Source organism: Arachis hypogaea, chromosome 20 (assembly GCF_003086295.3).
Source record: "Arachis hypogaea cultivar Tifrunner chromosome 20, arahy.Tifrunner.gnm2.J5K5, whole genome shotgun sequence".
In the NCBI taxonomy this organism is placed as follows: Eukaryota; Viridiplantae; Streptophyta; class Magnoliopsida; order Fabales; family Fabaceae; genus Arachis; species Arachis hypogaea.
Window position 1 is genome coordinate 1766932 of NC_092055.1, and position 20204 is coordinate 1787135.

The 20204-nt window shown below is 35.7% G+C and overlaps 2 protein-coding genes across 5 annotated transcripts; one reads left to right on the forward strand and one right to left on the reverse strand.

Annotated features, from left to right (window-relative positions):
- Positions 1-227: 227 nt before the first annotated feature.
- On the forward strand, positions 228-13463 carry LOC112783467 (uncharacterized). Its single transcript, XM_025826425.2, has 6 exons — positions 228-262; positions 360-459; positions 543-649; positions 1107-1143; positions 1189-1592; positions 12693-13463. Exons 1-6 carry the CDS (start codon positions 228-230, stop codon positions 13420-13422), a joined length of 1413 nt encoding a protein of 470 aa, XP_025682210.1. The 3' UTR covers positions 13423-13463.
- Positions 13464-14605: 1142 nt separating this feature from the next.
- On the reverse strand, positions 14606-19651 carry LOC112783025 (glycolate oxidase). 4 transcript variants are annotated; one of them, XM_025825756.2, is made up of 12 exons: positions 19550-19651; positions 19020-19187; positions 17123-17247; positions 16838-16884; positions 16674-16751; positions 16284-16408; positions 16113-16164; positions 15939-16001; positions 15796-15865; positions 15271-15371; positions 15082-15186; positions 14606-15007 (listed from the first exon to the last, which is right to left on the reverse strand). In XM_025825756.2, the coding sequence occupies exons 2-12, from the start codon at positions 19160-19162 to the stop codon at positions 14843-14845; spliced, it is 1074 nt and encodes a 357-aa protein (XP_025681541.1). In that variant the 5' UTR covers positions 19163-19187; positions 19550-19651; the 3' UTR covers positions 14606-14842. The 4 variants fall into 4 exon arrangements, with proteins under 4 accessions (XP_025681541.1, XP_072086639.1, XP_025681543.1 ...); XM_072230538.1 differs by lacking the exon at positions 19550-19651 and adding an exon at positions 19487-19505; XM_025825758.3 differs by lacking the exon at positions 19550-19651 and adding an exon at positions 19363-19496.
- Between the last annotated feature and the right edge of the window lie 553 nt (positions 19652-20204).

The window sequence follows — 20204 nt, forward strand, 5'->3', positions numbered from 1 at the left end:
TTTTTTTGTGGCTAAGGTGATTAAGTGGGCCAAACCAAATGAATGCTGGCATGTGGCTTAGTAAGTAGAGACTCAAAGATTTGTTTGACTTTGCTGACCATAGTAACTTAGGTAATTATACCAGGTAAAAAATTTAGATGGTAAATTAGGAACATTATCTTGAGAGTTAATTAGATTTAGGGGAAGGGCCAATTAGGAATTTCAAAAAGCTACCCAAAAAAACCTAAATGACCAAAAAGCTCTCCACGCTTGAGTTTGAAAGGTTTGCTGTGGACGGCGACCATCACCCGGAGTTCATGTTGCGATCAACTTGGACCATTGTTGGCGGTGAATTATTAACCGGTGGTTTCATGAGTCAGCCCCCGGGTTGTTTCGGGGGAGGATTCTAGTTGTCGATCATCTTGTGGTTCGGGCGCATTTGGTACAGTAGCAGATTCAGCCACTATTGCATCGTTCCAGGTCCGCAACAATCGCAGAGGTTAGGGTGGCTGACGACATCGAAGTGTCCTGCGATGTGCGGCTGTGTACCTTTTTGTTGGTAGGGTGCAATCCGTAAAGCAGTATACGCAGGCACTCAGCCTCATTTCAGGTCCGCGACATTCGCCGCCGTGTGGGTGGCTATCGATGCCGAAGTCGCCTTCGATCTGAGGTAAGTGTAACCTTTGATTTGTTTTATTATTTACATCACATTCGTCTCTTGTATAATTGACGATGAATCTGCATGTTGCCAACTTAAATGCCCAGTTAAATCCCAAGAAGAATTGCTCAGTGTGAAGAGCATTTACACTAACTTCGTGACCTGCATACTTTTTTTTGTGGTGTGGATTGTAATTAGTTTATTGTAGCAAATGAGTTCATCTTTATTCTTAGCCGTTATGGTTAATTTAAATTAATTAGTTTAATTCAATGGATGAATTTATCATCTTCCTTGTTAGCCATGATGGTGCATAGTGCTTTGTGGTGTTGCCAGTTATTAATTTAATTCATCGCACCATGTTATCATGTTCTTTCGTAGCCAATATCCTGCATGTTGTTTTTGTCTTGTTGATTGTGTTTAATTTAATTGTAGTATTTAATTTAATTCCGCTAGCAATCTATCTTGTTAGCCGTTCTGCTAATCAGATATCTTGTCCCTGGTCTTTGGTATTAATAGTTAGCCTTTTTGAAAATGAGAATTTCTTTACATAGTGCTGCCGATTTGAGATGGAAAGCCATGGAGAAGGAAGTTCTGATTTCTCCGTCCAATGGACTGATGGATGGAGCACGGACTCAACGGATGATGATGAAGGAAGTGCTGCACGGTCACTAGAGACAGAGGAAAGTCAATCGGCAGCGGGGGATAGAGAAGATGGTTCAGTGGCTGGTGATGAGGATTCCATGCCGGTACCAACAGGAATACACATTACGGCTGACACACAACATGGTGACAAAGAATTGAGATCAGCGGTTTTAACTGCCGCCGCATTGGAATCAGCTGAGTATAATAGTGTGGAAGAGGCGTACAAAGCATATGTGACTTTTGCGAAGGCAACTGGATTCACTGTACGAAAGGGTGATTCTGTGAAAAATGAGGAAGGGAATATCGTGCGGAAGTTCTTTTATTGCAATCAACAAGGTTTGCGTGAGAAGAAGCACTATTTAAATTTTCAAACACAATTAAATGTTACAATAAAAAATAAAAAATATGAGAAAAATCTAAAAAAATAAATCTTTAAACTCAAAATTTAAGCATCATGTCAGCAAAAAAATTTATATTTGTATTACTGTTATTATTAAAATAAAGATAAAAATTAAAAGAAAGAATTGATAAATAAAAAGTTTGCACCCAACAAGATTAGTGCGACCATTTATTTGTTCTAGGTCACATTCTAATAAACTGGTCAATATTTTAAAGAGTTGACCTATTTTAAAATTCCAATAGCTTAGGTACATTATTTAAATGAGTTAATACTTAAAATGGCTCGTGAAATGTGACTTCCGATTTAATTTAGCCCTCAAAATTTTAATTGACTCTAATTGTACTCTGAAATTTTGATCCGTGCCTCAATTTGGTCCTTCCGTCGTTTTTCGTCACCGAAAAGCTAACCTAACAATTTTAAATAACACCTGACACTGTCAAAACGACGTCGTTTAACTTTTGGCGCCGAAAATACTTAGAAACGATGTGGTGTGACATGAGAGAGGGGGTTAAACCAAAACCCAAACATTAACCACTTGAAAAGTGAAACCCCAATTAACCCTTCTTCTTCCTCCTCCTCCCTTCGTATACGTACCTTCAGGCTTCAGAGAAAAATCATGGTTGTCACTGTAACTGAGGTTTGAAGCTTTTCTAACTTATTTTGCCCTTCCATTGTGAAGACTAATTACCTGAGAATCATCATCTCTTCAAAAACAAATTAGTAACAAAATCGTTGCTTTCAACATACATTGTTATGTTTTTTTCAAAATGTTGGCTATGGGTTGTTCTTCATTTTTTTCGTTCTACTTCATCAGTAAAATTTTGGGGGACTATGGTTGATTATGGTTGTTGATGATGGTAGAGTTCTTGTATGCTAGGGTTTAATTTTTTTGCATGTATGTGGTTGTGATCAACTGAATCTTTCAATTCTTTGTTCATTTGAGCAGTCATTGATTCTTCATATTCTATTTTAAAATGATAATCTTATTCCTTTATATCCCATTTTAATTTAATTATCTGTCCAGTATTTTTCGGTTGAAATTACATATATTTATTTACTGGAGCAACCATTGTTAAAAAAATTGTATTACTCCTTGATTAATTTAAAAAGACAATCTTATTCTTTCATGTTTCTCTAATAGTATATCTGTAATGTACATATATTTTATCTCCCTGTTTAGTTCAGTTCTTATCAGTTTTCTAATACTTGGTAATAACAAAATAAAAAAGTCAGTTATTCTTTAAAGCTGTTTTTCTATGCTACTCGATATATAGTGATATTATTAAATTTTCTGATAATTTAAGGTGAAAAAATATGTAAATTGTTCATTATAGATTTCTAATTGATGAAGTTAGTGGTCATGAAAATATTATTGGTAAGGTGAATGGAAAAAAATGGAAAACAATTTTTTGAAGTTTGATATTCTTTTTATGTAATTGATGTTCTTCTTTTTCTTCTTTTTGATGATTATGGTTGATTTTGGTTTTTTTGGTTGTTATGGATTCATTTAAGAAGAAACTCATGATTTAGTTATGATCTTGATTTTTCTTGTGTTTATGTCAAAGTATGATTTTAATTTTAATTTTAATATTTTATTTTAGTGTTTGTAGTGGGATCAGAATGAGTTTGTTGTTGACTTTACATTACTTTCTTTGCTTTGTTGTGTTGTGTTGATTGCACATAATTGTATCATATTCATTGATTTTTTTTTTGTAGGTGTCATTTAAAATTAATAGGTCAGCTTTTTAGTGACGAAAAACGAAAAAAAGGTCAAATTGAAGCACCGGTCAAAATTTTATAATACAATTAGAGTCAATTAAAATTTTGAGAGTTAAATTAAGTTTGGAGACAAATTTCAGAAATTATTTTAAATATTAACTCTTATTTAGACACTTAAAAAGATATTACTTTTTACCTTAATAATCTTAACTAGTTTTTTTAATTAATTGCAATGTATAACCCGAAATCCATATAGAAAATTAGATATTTTTTAACTAATATGAAAAATGAGATATTCTTTATCTAATACTAAAATTTTTGTTGAGCACTTTTTTTCTATTATTCCTGTATTTGTTTTTCGAATTTGTAATGAACTCTATTCTTCAATGTTGAGTCATTTTTTTCTTTAAAAAAAATAAAACATTAAAACATATTATAATTATAATTTATATAAATTGTACTTCATTATATTGCTTATTTTGGTTCACTAATTTTGTGGTGGGATCCGTTATTTTTTATGGGGTCTGTCTTTAGTAAGCTCAAGTCTTTTGAATTTTTTTAATATATACAAAAACTAATTTACAAATATACCTCATATTGAAATTTAATAATAACTAGTGTATGTTTCTGTATCCTGTACGAGATAATACATAAAATTATATAAAAAATTTTATTAAAAAATTAAATCAAATATATATATAGTAATTATTATTATAAATATTTTACAAAGTTATAATTAAAATTAAACTTTTAGAATTTTTAATATTAAAATATTAAAAATAATTAGTATTTTCTTAATCAATTTGAGTTTGTAGCTAGAGTGATCATCTCACTCGTCCGCTTAAACAACTATTAGGAGTTAGAATCTCGTCTTGTGTGTATAGCAATCCATTAGCTAGTGGTAAACCCTTAATAAATGGAGCATCAAGACATGGTTAGACTTGGCAGGAGTACCCAAATACGCGGGTACCCGACCCGTATATACCCGATTGGGGAGGGTAATAACTTGACCCGAGTCGGGGTAAATTTTGCTTAGGACAGAGCATGGTCGGGTTTAAAGTGTACCCACCCCGAATATATACATATAAACACTTTTTAGGAATTAGGATTTGCCTCACATCACAGATTTAGTGATTCACAGCTTTAGTCCATACTCTATACCCATGCAAGAGAAACCCAATCATCCTCACCCAAAGTTTTCTTCTTCTCGGCTTCTTCAAAAAAAACATCATAACTTTCGTCATCGTCGTTGCTGAGCCCATCGCCGTCTACCCCTTCACAGTTTCCATCTTCCTTCACAGCTCATGTCGCCATCGCTGCTTATCCCGTTACCGTCATTGTTGAGCTCGTCACCACTTCTCTCTCTCTCTCTCCTAGTTACAGTACAAGAGAATAATAAAAATATTTTTGTTGCTCAATACAAGAAAATAATGAGAATCCTCCTCAACCTCAACCCATACAGCAAGCTCAACAACCTCAAAAAATGTTATTAAGGAGATCTAACAGAAAAAGGAGAAAATCCATCTATGGTCTCAAACAAGTTTTCCGTCAATGGTATCACAAATTTAATCAAGTCATTACCTCATATGATTTTGAGATAAATATTATAGATGAATGTGTATACCGCAAGTTCAGTGGGAGTAAATACATATTTTTGGTCTTATATGTTACTTGCCAGTAACGATATAGGCTTGTCGCATAAAACTAAGAAATTTCTATCGAACAAATTCAAAATGAAAGATCTCGGTGATGGCTCTTTTGTATTAGGAATCGAGATATCAAGAGATCGCTCTCAAGGTATTCTTGGATTATCACAAAAGAACTATATCGAAAAGATTTTAAGTAGATATAGCATGAAAGGTTGTAGACCAATGGATACACCTGTAGCTAAAGGAGACAAGTTCAGTCTCAAGCAATGCTCTAAAAATGAGCTTAAGAGGACAGTAATGCATGATAAATCTTATGCATCAACACTAGGGAGCTTAATGTATGCTCAAGTATGCACACGTCCTGATATATCATTTATAGTGGGAGTATTGGATAGATACTTGAGCAATCCGAACATGAATCATTGAATAGTTGTTAAACGCATAATACATTATCTGAAGAGAACAAAAGATTACATGCTTACTGTAATACCCGGTCTAACCAAAATTAATTAAATAATAAGTTAAATGGGAGCGAATATGGTTGGAAGATTCGGCAATTGGAATTTGATCATCTAAATATGATATTTAGATTCAGTGAATTTTTCTGAGTCGAAAAACATAGTTTTCTGCGTAAAAGCGCGCAGTAGAATTTTGACCGGCAGTACCGGCTGAGATCTGTCTGGTACTACAGCTAAGAAAATTGATTATGAGTAAATGAGATTAAGAAATGAGGAATTATAATTAGGGAAGGTAGAAATATTTAAAGTGCGATTTAGAGCGCTAATCTTAAAGGTTTTGGCCCAAAATTGGGCCAACGGACAAAAATAAGTGAACCGGGCCTAAGTGGACCCAAGACCCAACATATATAAACATTAGTTATGAGCATTTCAGCTCATTTTACCCTAAAAAGAAGGGCTGGGGCGCTGAAATTGAGAAGAGAGAAGAGAAGAGAGAAAACTTAACTCTCTTTGATCTTCAAACCACCATAACTTGAGCTACGGAGCTCCGATTGACGAGCCGTTTGCGGCCACGCGTTGCTCTTCTCATCCTCTACAATTCTATCTAAGTTTGGTGGTGAGTATTTCATTCATCTCTGCCCAGTTTTCGAAATTCTCCACTGTTACACGTTTTTGGGTAGTTAGTGTTGAAATCTTGTGATTTTGGGTGTTTAGGGATACTCCAACATGGATTCTAAGTGGGTTCTATCCCTACTTCATATAGGCTGAGGTAAGAAGTGCTCAAACCCTTGTGATTTGTCATTTTTATGAGCCCTAGGTTGATGTATGTATGTGATATTGGTTATGTTAGTGTATTTGGTGATGTTGGTGCACAATTGGGAGATTGGTATTGCTTGAGGAGCTTTGGTAAGGCTTGGAGTTAAGGTTGGTGAAGACTTCCAAAGAAGAGACTCAATTGGTTTGGCTACAAGAGGTACGGTTTAAGTTTTATTTAAGTACCGTGTATTGTGATGAGAATTCCTAGGCTAGATGCCCCTAGGATTAAGATTAGATTGCGTAAATGATTGGTGCTAATATGCATAGTTGGTATGTGTTGAGTCTAGTTTTTTATTTTGGGTTATGTTATGATGACAAACATTGTTTTGGGTGAAAAGCCCAATATTGTTTAATGAGTGTTTTATTGTGGCAGGCCCATTAACTATCTCACAAGCCAAACAATGCTACTTGTTTCCTTAATGCTCCAAGTAAATGCACAAGTCCATATCCCTATTGCACCATTCAGCAATTGTAAAAGAGCCAAAGCTCATTGCACCGTTCAGCAAAGAATAAAAGGCTATGTGTTGGCAAAAGAAGAAAAGAAAGAAAAGGACATCTGTCAACATCAAGGACAGCTGGGGCTCTAGCAAAGCAACAAGACACAAGGACTCTCACCTCTCCAAGGACAAACAGTAAAGCAAATTTCAGCAAAGGAAAAGCAAAACACAAACTTGCTAAGCAGCAGAGGTAGTGGGTGAAGCTCCTCGTATGGCAGAGATCATGGAGCAGGATGCAAAAGAAGAGCATGCCAAGGAAGAAAGAAACACCAAGGACAGCAGAGGTAGTGGTCGAGCTACTCCAGCAGCTGAGGTGGTGAAGCAAGAGAAAGAAAGGACTGCATGCCATCAAGGACAGCGCCAACGAGCAGCTGGCACAAGGAAATGGAAGAGGCAGAAATTCTAAGCAAGCTGAAGATATATAAAAAGACTCATTCCATCATTTCAAGTCAAGAAAGAGAGCACACACATTCAGAGCACCTTCTCTAACATAGAGCTGAAATCTCTTTCTTCTACTCAAGCTTAATTCTGAGTTATTGTTATGGCTGTCTTGCGTTATTCTTTGTTTTGAAAAAGGCAATCATGTGAGGATCAAAAGCCAAGAGAGAAAAGGCAAGAGTGATGCAGAAATAGCCACTGTTTGTTTTTCTGATGTAATTTGGATTTATGAACTAGGATTAGTTCCCCTTGCCAAGTTGGGTTAGCACTTGGTGAGAATTGAATCTGTGTAGATTCCCCTTCCAAGTTGGGATAGCACTTTGGGGTTGCTAAGCTTTGGTGAAGAAAGCTTAGGGGTAGATACTAGTTGAATTAGGGAGTAATTCAATAGTATTGGTGTATGTAACCTGAGAATTATAGTGAAAATTCCACCATGGTTTGTGGTGGAGACTGGATGTAGGATTCATGGCACAAAGAATCCGAACCAGGATACATGTTGGCCTCTTTCTCCTCTTCTCTGCACTTTTAACTTTCTGGGTATGAGACTATTTCAAATAATCTCCTGCAACTCGAGCAACAGCAAAAACAGAGTTTAAAACTTAAAGTTTTAAGCTAACTTGATTCAACCCCCCTTCTCAAGTTTAAATAGAACCATCAGTATGTAATGTGAATTAATGATTGGGTTGAGGATTGTGTAGCCTTGTATGCTTGGTGTATTGAGAATTTGATGTACTGGGTAATGAGTATTGATTTGTGGTTTATCCATTTAAATTGTGAAATTGGGCCGGAGGCCGTGAATTTTGGGCCGGAGGCCGGGGAAAGGTAAGAAAGGTAAGTTGATGTGTGCATTGTATGATGACACAAGTGATTGGATGAATTTCAGATAATGAATATATGAATGATTGGGTTGGTTATTGAACAATATGGTTTGAGAAGTTGAAGTGTGGAATTTGGTAAATTTGGGTGAAATTATATAGATGAGGCATGTTTGGTTTTGGTTGAGATATATTATGTGGTCATATATGTGATTATGATTATTGATGCCTTGGTGGTATTATGATGCATTAGAGATATGTATGTTGTGATATATACTTGAGGAGTGATTAAGGTTGATTTGTGGGTGAAACCACGTGATAGTGAGTATGATATTGATTATGTATAATGATGGTTGATTGGAAATAGTGTTGTTGAAATTTGGCATGAGGAAGAGTATATGATATGTAAATGTGTTTGAGTTTGAGAAAGTGTCAATGTGTGAGTTGAGGATGGTTTGATGTTGATTTTGGTACATTTTGATTGATTTCAAAAAGGGTTGAAATTGGCATGTTTTGATTGACTTTGGAAAGAGTTGAAAATGGCTTGTTTTGAAAATGGCACTTTGTGGTTTTGTATGAAAACATGGTTTTTTTTGGCATACTTTGACGGGACATAACCTGGACTACGGATCTCTGTTTTCTGCCAAATCTGTTTAGAAATGAAATTGGATCCGGGATGTCCATGCCGTTCGAAGAACGGGTGAAAAATGATTTAAAATGAGAAAGTTATGACCGTCGGAAGATTGGGGGTTGAATCTGTAAATTCTGCACCTTTTAACTTAGAAAATTTTTAGCAGAACGACCCTACGCGCGTAGGCGCACTTGGCGCGTGCGCGCCGTTCTTCCAGAAAGCACCATCCACGCGTGCGCATGGTGTGCGCGGGCGCGTCGATGCGCTGCACCAATTGCCCAGCCATTTTTCAGAGAGTTGTGCCAGGATTGTGCCAGTTTTGTGCCTGGGCGCAAGAGCACCCACGCGTACGCGTGGCTGACGCTTGCGCGCCGTTTGGATATTTTTCAACCCGCACGTTCGTGCATATGGCGCTTGCGTGTCGATGAGTTTTTGGTCATCCACGCGTGCGCGTGGAGTGCGCGTACGCGTGGCCCTGTTTTTATGCCAAAGTTGATTTTTGAGTTTGTAAAACCAAATCTCATACTTCTAAGCCTCCGATCTCACCTCTTATGTATTAAATCATTATGATATGCCTAGCAATGAGAAAGGAGCTAGGGGATATGGTAACTTGCGAGTGAAGCAAGGGGAAAAGTTATGATCAAAGATGATTATATGAGATATGGAGGATGACGGTGGAAGTACTGTGTATGCCATGAGCCGGAGGGCTATATTTATTGATAAATGGCCCGTTCTTGATTGGACCATGAGCCGGATGGCTGAGTTATTGCCGGGTTACGGCAAAGCCATTATTGTCTATGGCTGAGTATAAATGCATATATGATTAATGAATGAATATGTTAAATGGATAATAATGAAAAAATATTGAAATGTGATGTGCGACCCCGGGTAGTAGGCAGTGGCGTTGTCCACTTGCTCCGGGTATGAGACGGGAAAGGAGGATTATGATAAACGAGTTTAATCATGGAGTTTTGAATAAATGTGTATTTGTGATACCTGGGTAGTAGCAAGGGTCGTGGTTCGTCCCGCTTGCTCTGGGTCATTGTCTGAGAATTGATAATAATGAAGGGTGATTATGAATAAATGTTTATTTGTGATACTTGGATAGTAGTAAGGGTTGTGGTTCGTCCCACTTGCTCCAAGTTAATGTTTGAGATTTGGTAACAATGAATATTGATAATATGAATTGAGATTGAATGAATATATGTTTGAGATACCTGGGCAGTAGCAAGGGTTGTGGTTCGTCCCACTTGCTCCGGGCCAATGCTTGAGATACCTGGGTAGTAGCAAGGGTTGTGGTTCGTCCCACTTGCTCCAGGTCAGAGATTGTGACGCCTGGGTAGTAGCGGCAGTAGTGGTGAATCCACTCACTCCAGGTTGAGCTTTTAAACACCCGCCTGGGTAGTAGCCGCAGTAGTGGTTATTCCACTGGCTCTGGGTTGAGCGGGTAGTAGCAAGGGGGTTGTAGCTCAAACCTACTTGCTCCGCAATGGGTGTTTCTGTCCAATGGTTAGCTACCAGGACATGTCGGGTTGGCTATATAACCGACAGATGATATCATCAGCCATAGGGCAGGCATTCATCATTTGCATATGTTTGAATTGTTTGGGTTTGCCATTTGTCTTGGATTTCTACATCATATATGCCATGTTACCTGACTATATGCTACTTGTTCTACTTGTATCATGTTTGTGTATTACTTGCCTGTATTGCTTGTGTTTGTACAACTGAGAGGCCCCTCATGCTGGTGTCGGTGGGTGTCAGGGCTGTTCTTGATGGGATGAATTGATGATGCGATTCCATGATGATGTATTGATATAAAACTGTTGAGGCAGAACAACTGGTGATGGTTTTGCTTATGATTCTGAGTCTGATTCGTGGAAGAGTCAGCGAGTTGGAAAACATGTGAAACATGAATTGGATTTAGCACTCCCTTATGACAGTTGCCTATTCATGGATTAGCGAGAACCTAGGATGAATAATTGGTGAAGAAGTTTAGGATGCTTAGTGAGTTTTTGTTGCAGTACATTGAATTTATTTGGCACTTTTACCGTACTGGGAACCCATGGGCCCAGGGTTCTCATTCCGTATATATCTCTTGTTTTTCAGATACAGGTCCAGGTGCTCAGAAGTGAGTTGTGGATCGTCTGAGAGACGGCGAAGATCTTTATTTCCTCTACTTTGTGTTTTGATTAGAATCTCTCCACCTTTGTTTTGGAAAGTTTATATTATGTATTGAACTCTTTGAATTTGCCTATAGAGGCTCTCATGTTTCCTTCGGGAGAGATTAGGATATACTGTTGTCAACTAATTTCATAATGTACCCTAGCCGACCTAAACTTCGCGGGTCGCGACTAGTGGCTATTTACTTATGTTATATATATCTATCTGTTATCTATCTCTTAATCTCCTCTACGCCTTGTCCGTATATCATTTTCGGCTTCACGGTTTATCTTTTGTTGTCGAAACGTGAAAGATACGTCTTCGCGATTTTATTTCAACTCTTTTCAGGCTTCTCGATTAATACTCCTTTCGAAATTACCTATATTTATTTATTAAAAATCCACCTGAGAGTCGTACCACCGTAATATCATTGACTTATGACTCGAGCATAAGGATTTGAATATTAGGGTGTTACACTTACTGATCGAGATCAGAAAATTTGGAGATCATTGAGTACTCTGATTCCGATTTCATGGCATATGGTTATGAAACTTTGTCATTGAGTTTCGTATAGTAAATGACATTGAAAGGTCATTAAATATATTTTATGACAATAAATCAGCAGTACTATACACCAACAACAATAAAAGCTTGACAAAATCGAAACATATAGCCATCAAGTTCTTAGTTGTTAAAGAAAAAGTAAAAAAAAAAAAAGATTTTCACAGAACATATAGGAACAGAGTATATGCTAGCAAACCCATTAACCAAGGGATTGATCTCTAAAGTCTTTTATGAGCACACTGCTCGAATATGTGCCAATATTTGTGATGCCTTAGTTTAGTGGGAGTTTATTTTATACTATATGTCCTATGACAGATATTGAATTATTTTTCTGCAGAACTAAGTTGATGATTTGTTTCATATTATGTGAAATGTTCATTTTGCAATATTTATTTTGTGTTTGATTTCAATAAAGTTTTAAAGTTAGACCAGCTAGAAATAGACATGCATGAGATCACTTGGCATGTAATTTTTATATTACTCATCCAAATTTAATCTATGTCGTTAAGTATATTAGGATGGTGATTGCCGTGGTACATTAATGTAATAAAAGTTATGGTAATTTCATATCTAATATATGAGACGGACCAGATTGTTAAAGTAATAAAGGAAATAGCATTCAAATATGCGCATAAAAGTTTATAAGATGTGATTATATCTAGAAAAAATATATGTATAGCGTAAGTGGGAGATTGTTAGGAAATTATTTTAATTTTCTAATTTGTTTGTGGGCAATACATACATTAATTATAATCACAAATTATGCCATTTCAAATTAAATGACTTATATAATGGTGATCTCATCTATTGTTATAAATGCTAAATTGAATAAGTCATAATTACTTTTGATTTGAAATTAAATGATAATAAAACCAGATATTATCTTTTGTACTTTAGATAATTATCTTTTGGATTTCAGATATATTATCTTTTGAACTTTAGATACTATTTTTATTTGGACTTTAGGGTTTAATGGATGCCATGTTTAAATATAAATAGTGCTTTTAGATTTCGGTCCCCAACATACCAAAGCCGTCTTAGCAACTCCTTCTCCATCAGAGAAGTTGCACAGCCGCCTAGGAATGCAGAAAGGTTTTGATTGAGGAAGATTGAAAGAACCATAAGATCCAAACTCTTCCAATCATGATTCATGTTTATGAATTCAGGTAGATTTCCACATTCAAGTATTTTATTTCTTAGTGATCTAACATGAAAAATATTTGGGTTAAGGAATTCTGAAAAAAGTGGTTGAGGAAAGTAAAGTGAGCCTGTAACAGATGTGACAGGAAGTGTTACCAACTCATTGTCCTGTTATTTGAGTGACAGGTCTCAGAAAGTGCAATCAAAGAGGAAGAGAAAATCCAATGATGAGGAAGAACTTTGTAAACCTAGAGAAAAGCTAGACAGTGGATTGTTCGGTGAATACTTGGAGAAAATATGGAGGAGTTTCTCGGAAGAGAAGAGAAGGCGCTGCACATACTTTGACAGCTTATGGTTTAACCTATACAGGAGTAAATCATCTAAAGACAAGGTGCTGGCTTGGATAAAAAAGGCTAATATTTTCTCAAAGGCATATGTTTTTGTTCCAATAGTTTGCTGGGGTCACTGGAGCCTCTTGATCTTCTGCCATTTTGGTGAGAGCTCGCAAACAAATACTAGATCACCTTGCATGTTGTTGCTAGATTCTCTTGCAATGGCGAATCCAAGGCGACTTGAACCGGAGATAAGAAGATTTGTGCTAGACATTTATCAGGCAGCGAACAGGCCTGAAACTAAGAATATTATATCTCGAATTCCATTGTTGATTCCTAAGGTGCCGCAACAAAGAGACGGTAATGAATGTGGGAACTTTGTCCTCTATTTCATTAAATTGTTTCTTAGTCTCGCTCCAGATGATTTTAGTTTGGAAGGGTATCCTTACTTTATGAAAAAAGATTGGTTTACCCACGAAGGCTTGGATAGGTTTCGTGAGGGACTTGATTCAATGGGTTAGAAGTTCTAAAATTTTAGTACAAACTGTTTGTAACATACTAATATGTGCAGTTCAACTTTATCGGACTTTATTTTCTGCTGGAATGGAACTGATACTCAAGTACTCTTATGGATATTTATGAAGTTAATAAACTTGCATATTAGTAGGAACATTTTTTAACCCAAAAAAAAAAAAAAAATCTATAGGTAACACAATGTTTGTGGTATCATGTATTACAATCCTAATTCTAATAAGTAATAACATAGTGTTACATCCATAATGTGTTATCTTATGAAGAGGCATAGCTAGCTATTAGTGCAAGTCGTCATGGCACCAATTAAGCCACATGCATGTGATTGCAAATGCATGAAAGGACGCTACTCATATTCATCAAACTTCTCAATCAACCATGAATCTTTTATTTGCATGTTAATATCTCCACTTTCATCAGCCAAATCAACCTAAACCAGGAAACCTCACACAAAATCAACTCTTTTTATCACATGCCATATGTCTCGTATTTCTAGTTCTACTTTAAGGATACCACGAACTTAATTAATCTTAATCTCATGTGATCCATGTTTTATATGACGTAATTTCTTTTGGAACAAAATTTATTTGTGAATTATTTTCGGATTGTGAAAATTGAATGATTAAAGAAAATATCACATTTGACACTTTTTATGTCCTTGTCAAGAGTAAAAGCAAAAGAAAAAAAAATTTGATAATTCTTTTTAGTATAAAAGAAATAAAAGTACTCTTATGTTTAAATATATTACATGAAAATATTTTTTTATTTAATAATTATATTTAGAAATAATAATATAAAAATATTTTTTATTTATAATATTAAAAAAAATTTAAGTAAAAAAATTAAAAAATTATAAGTGATAACTTCTAAATAAAAATATTTTTTTGTCAACCAATTTTATTTTGAATTCAGCACACTTGATATGAGTAAATTTGGAGAAGAAAAAAATTATGGCATGATTTTTATTATTAGTAAATAGTAACTCTCAACTTGTTAGAATGTTAGGGACTAATTTACATAAACAGTTTAATTAAGTTTTTTTAAAAAAACTTAAAACATAAACATTTGTATTACAAATAGTTTATAAATTAAATAAATTATTTTATATTTAATATTTTAGCCAAAAAGTGCTCTGTTACATACTTGATAGAATTTCATATGCATACACATATATATATAAAATACAGCATCTATCCATTCACTCAAAGTAGTACTTTGGTACAAGTGTAGAACTTAACAACCATAACAACTTTGTCGGACCAATTATTATGATTTCTTGAAATTCTTAAGTGGTATTGAAATAAGAAAAAGAAATGAGTAGATACTTGGAAGTGTGAGGAAGTAGGCAACTAGGATGGTAGCAGCATTATTGTGAAGCATACAAGTGCAGATGCAATGTTGTTGTATAATCTATAGGCTGCAAGCAAATTTAATGCGGTCGCGAGTTATGTGTTTGAGTGAAGGGCAACCAGAGAGTGCCATTGTCATTTCAAGCTCATCTCTAAGCATCTTCAGCACTTTCCTCACACCAGCCTCACCATCCACAGCTAATGAAAACACCACTGCTCTTCCAATCTGAAATCAATTCTCATTCAACACATGTTCCTATATAACATCATAATATATACATTTTTCTTTCATATACTTACAAATACGCCACATGCTCCAAGAGCCAATGCTTTAAACACATCTGTCCCTCGCCGGATTCCACCGTCCACCAAAACAGGAACTCTTCCTTCTACAGCTTCCACTATCTGATCAAGCCATTTATTTTCTTACAGCGACTCAACAGAAATGGAAAACCACTCACTTTCCAGTTACAATTTACAACACAATACCTCTTCCAAAACCATAATTGTTGCGGGTACATAATCAAGTTGCCGAGCTCCATGATTGGAAACAATGATTCCTGCAGCTCCATTTTCTATAGCTAACCTTGCTGCATAATTAGCATGGGATGTGGAATTTCATTCAACATAGAAAAACAACAGGCTAAAGTATTAAATTGGTCTTATACGTTTGAGACGAAATCCTGTTTTTGTCCTTAAAGTTTAAAATGTTTTATTTGAATTCAAAAAAGTTTCATTTAGCTTCAATGTCGTGTATCTGGAGCTTGTACTTATTCTTCATATTATCGATCTTGTACTATTGTCATGTAGGACATTTCGTTAATTATTTAACTTTGACTTTATGGTGAAACTCTATTGAATCTAAATAAAACTTTTTTGGATTCAAATAGAATACTTCAAAATTTAAAAACCAAAACAAGATTACACCCAAACGTAGAGGACCAATGTAGTACTTTACCCAAAACAATATTAGCAAAGATCAATAGAAAGGGTCTGATTCAGTATGCTTATTACCATCTACAGCAGTAAGTACACCCTTCACCAGAATTGGCAATGAAGTAATCGTTTGAAGCCATTTCACATCCTGTAACAAGTTTTTAAAACACTACTGTCGCATGCATTTGCCTCCAATGTAAAATATGTTAATAACAAATCACCTTCCAGTTAAGAGACGGGTCGATTTGGCCACGAGCATGAGAAATTTGAATAGAGCCACCAGTCTGAAAGGTGATTCCAAAATAGATTAGATTATAGAAACAATATCATCAACATTGACAGAATGAGCATCCATGGGAGACATATTTGATTTCAAACTTCTTACTACCACACACCCCATCATTCTTCTCAAAATTCTTTAGTGTCAAATGTGGCGGCAATCTAAATCTGCATGAAACTCCATCAAACAAGGCAATCACATCTATATAATGAAAAAGTGTACTAGTCACTGATTCTAAAAGATTGTTCCTGTTTACATATTTGTGAATAATTGATTGATTGCCAACCTGTTCTTGATATCATCCTCTTTACGACCAAGAAATGGACGGTCCACAGTGAGTACAATCCCCTTAAAACCAGCCTTTTCTGCTCGCTTCACAAGTTGTGCAGCTATATTCCTGTCTTTATATACCTAAAGATAGAGTAGGTAACAAAGAGTAGAATAAGCAGACATCAAAAGAGGAAGATGCACAACACATTACAGCAAAGAAGCTTTGAAAGAAATCTACCGGATATTCTCTTAAGGTGAAAACTCAGGTGCAATCGACTTCATGTAAAGTTGATAGCTGAGAGACCGTTAAATGAAAATTTAGTCAAATCATTTAATGGCTTTCACTTATCAACTTCATGTGAAGTTGACTGTACCTGAGTTTCCACCTTCTCTTACTTATACTCACATATAGTTGGAAAAAACGAATGCCAGGTCCTGTTGAAGCAACCTCCTCAATACTACAAGTACTCACTGTTGATAGTGTCTGCAACAAATATTATGAAAGTTAATAAGTGCCTAAAGTTGTAAGCAAGAAGCAAACATTTTGCTTGGAAAGAAAACCAAACAAACCATAATAGTGTCAGCTTCTGATGCCGCTCTAGCTGTTGCTAATTCTCCTGCATAAAGCTTTATATGAAGACACAAAGTACTAGTATCTATCTATCTGCAATAACAAATGAATTATGCTACGTGTACACCAAAATCAATAACCAAAATCAGCCACCAGTATAAAATACATCTTGAAATACAAATACACATTGAAAATAAATTAAATCACACATGTATTTATACATAAATACATTGGTGGCTGGTTTTAGTGGCTGATTTTGGTGTACAAATAGCATTAGAGTTTACCTTGAGGGTGTGCCATCTTTTGCATGCCTGTGGGTGCAATCATGATAGGCATTGAAATCTTGAACCCCAATATGCTTGTTGTCATGTCTACATTGCTTACATCTACAAGAATGCGTGGTCGCAACCTATATTTTAAATCAAACACCACTCATCTGAGAAGATCAAGGATTGAAACTTATTGTTGGGAATAAGACACAATTCCCCCTTGAGAAAACACCTTTGACAGAGAAATAAAATAGACACAATCACAACACAAGAATTTAACGTGGAAACTCCAATTACCGGAGAAAAAACCACGGCCGTTGTCAAATGACAACCAGAGAATATCACTATGTGAAAATTGTTACAACACATAGACTTCTTTCTCTCACCGGCACCCCAGTACACCCACACTCTTTCAAAGCAAATATCTAACTACACCTCACAACACTCTCTAATCAAAGAGTACAGAGGAAAAGAAAAATCAGATACAAGCTTAAAGTGTTTCTGACTGGTGCAAAAACAAATGGAGAACTTAGCCTCATATTTATAGCCTAGGCCACCCACTCCATTTGCTATCCTAAGCAATGTGGGACTAATTCAACCAAATCCTAACAATCTCCACCTTGATTGAAATAGTCACACATCTTCAGCTTCCATTGTCAACACCGACAATTCTTTGCTGCCATTGTCTATACCGACAATCATAGTTCAGAGAACTATCATACTCCACCATGAAAGTATACTCACTTGGAATTAGACCACTCCAAGAATTTCGCCTTGGTACAGATCGAAACCTTGCTGAAAATTCATGGTGCAACTTCCAAATTGGCTTTTCCTGGAAGTTCTTCAGCCATCGACCTAACTCCGCCACACACCTTGCATCTCAACGCCAACCAATGCCCGTGTGCAATTGTGGACCTGATTGCCACAACTCATCCTTATCCATGGCAGTGCGGTAATACCATGAGGATACTTCTTGTCTTCTAGAGAACATCATCTTCTCTCATAGAGAGAGCAACCAGAGATCTTCTCCTTCAACGCCTTGTGCAAACCTGATTGTATCAACACATCCTTGACTTGTACTTGCCACAAGCCAAAATTGATTCTTCCATCAAATTTCTCTATTTCAAGCTTCACAGCACTTGAATATCCTGACATTGTTGCAACCGTATACTGGAATATTATAACTCAACTGTAGACCGTGCACTAGGAAGGGTCCCCAGGAAAGAGAGGTGGGTCACAATGGACACACTTAAATACCAAGTCTTTCCTTAGCCAGAACCTTTTCCAAACTGCACTCTCACAGAGTCACACTGCCTTCCAGCAACAACAACAGCAACCAAAGATCAACCTCAAGCCACAGGACAAAATTCTTTTCTGATGTGGAAGGTCAGACTAGGCTGCAACCACAGAGCATACTAAGAATAAATCCCACCGAACCGAAGCTCTGATACCACTTGTTGGGAATAAGACACAATTCCCCCTTGAGAAAACACCTTTGACAGAGAAATAAAATAGACACAATCACAACACAAGAATTTAACGTGGAAACTCCAATTACCGGAGAAAAAACCACGGCCGTTGTCAAATGACAACCAGAGAATATCACTATGTGAAAATTGTTACAACACATAGACTTCTTTCTCTCACCGGCACCCCAGTACACCCACACTCTTTCAAAGCAAATATCTAACTACACCTCACAACACTCTCTAATCAAAGAGTACAGAGGAAAAGAAAAATCAGATACAAGCTTAAAGTGTTTCTGACTGGTGCAAAAACAAATGGAGAACTTAGCCTCATATTTATAGCCTAGGCCACCCACTCCATTTGCTATCCTAAGCAATGTGGGACTAATTCAACCAAATCCTAACACTTATGAATTAAAACAAAGTTCAGGGGGAAATTGGATTACAGAATCCTTGAGAATGCATTTCGGTTCTCTTTCAAAGTCCACTGATCCTCTGCCCCCGATGCATAGTAATCATAAACCATCTTTGGCAGTTTTTCCTTTGCAATACCCTCATACTCGTTCACATTAGTTATCTGCTTCTTCATTCTCCCTGTATTAACAATACTAACCCTGAAATACAATTATTAACAACATGAATAAGCTCTAAATAACTTTTCATGCTAGAGCATAAAGAAGTTTGCAGAAAAGTTGTTTCAGAATTTCATATACTCGGATTATGCAAGGCGATCTACAACCAGATCTTAATGAAGTTTATTCAACATATTATGCTATGATAATGCCTTACTTCGTTATAAATATATACAGATTAGAGAGAAATATTAGATGAAGCTGAAGAGAAGACAATGGTGAAATAATAGTGAGGAAAGCAGATAATAATTCAGAGATAAAAGTGAATGAAGTCAAAGTACAATTTGCGTAAACAACTGAAACAGCAAGAGAAATAGTAGAAGAAAGTGGAAAGAAAGTAATACAAAGGGAAAGGGACATGCACTGCAGAATTGGCTTAGGTGAAGATCATTGATTAGTCATTTAGATGAGGGAGGCTCTTTGATTTTTATCATTGATTAGTCATTGTTTAATATTTCGACTTAGAAAAGTTTAGGGGCAGCAACTTTTTTAAATTCTTGCCAATATGTAACCAGTAAGAAAAAGTGAGCCATTAGATGAAATCTCACACCAATTTCAGATCATTAAAATCATCATTAATAGCTATTTAACGACTACAAATACCAAAAGTTACTAGTTCTAGTATTCCTTTTTTGACTTTTCTCTACACAACATATACGCTTCTGCCTAAAACAAAACTACTTAATTGTGCATTTAAGTCAAAAAATATCTTTCATTATGTCGTGCATTGCCACCCTCTTTGCTTATCTATCTACTATTTATTATCTATTATATATTATTAAAATTAAATTTATTCAATTAATAAGATAACTGTCAACGAATTATAACTCAAATAGTATAATCTTCTTATACTCACTTAAAAGTTGTGGGTTTAAATCTTTTTATTTTTAGTAAAAAAAAAATTAATAACACAGCTAGTGTGATATATATTTTAAGATATTTTTATTTAATTTATTTAAATATATTATTTATTTATTTATTTTGATTGAAATATATATC

Excerpts from the sequence above, each read along its gene's own strand:
- LOC112783467 (XM_025826425.2), top strand. The coding sequence starts at position 228 with ATGACCAAAAAGCTCTCCACGCTTGAGTTTGAAAG. Across the intron at positions 263-359 it reads TCCACGCTTGAGTTTGAAAG|CCCCCGGGTTGTTTCGGGGG; the intron begins GTTTGCTGTGGA and ends TTCATGAGTCAG. Across the intron at positions 460-542 it reads CCACTATTGCATCGTTCCAG|GGTGCAATCCGTAAAGCAGT; the intron begins GTCCGCAACAAT and ends TTTTGTTGGTAG.
- LOC112783025 (XM_025825756.2), bottom strand. The coding sequence starts at position 19,162 with ATGAAGAAGCAGATAACTAATGTGAACGAGTATGAGGGTATTGCAAAG. Across the intron at positions 16,885-17,122 it reads AAAGATGGCACACCCTCAAG|GAGAATTAGCAACAGCTAGA; the intron begins GTAAACTCTAAT and ends AGCTTTATGCAG. Across the intron at positions 15,008-15,081 it reads TTGGAGCATGTGGCGTATTT|ATTGGAAGAGCAGTGGTGTT; the intron begins GTAAGTATATGA and ends AATTGATTTCAG.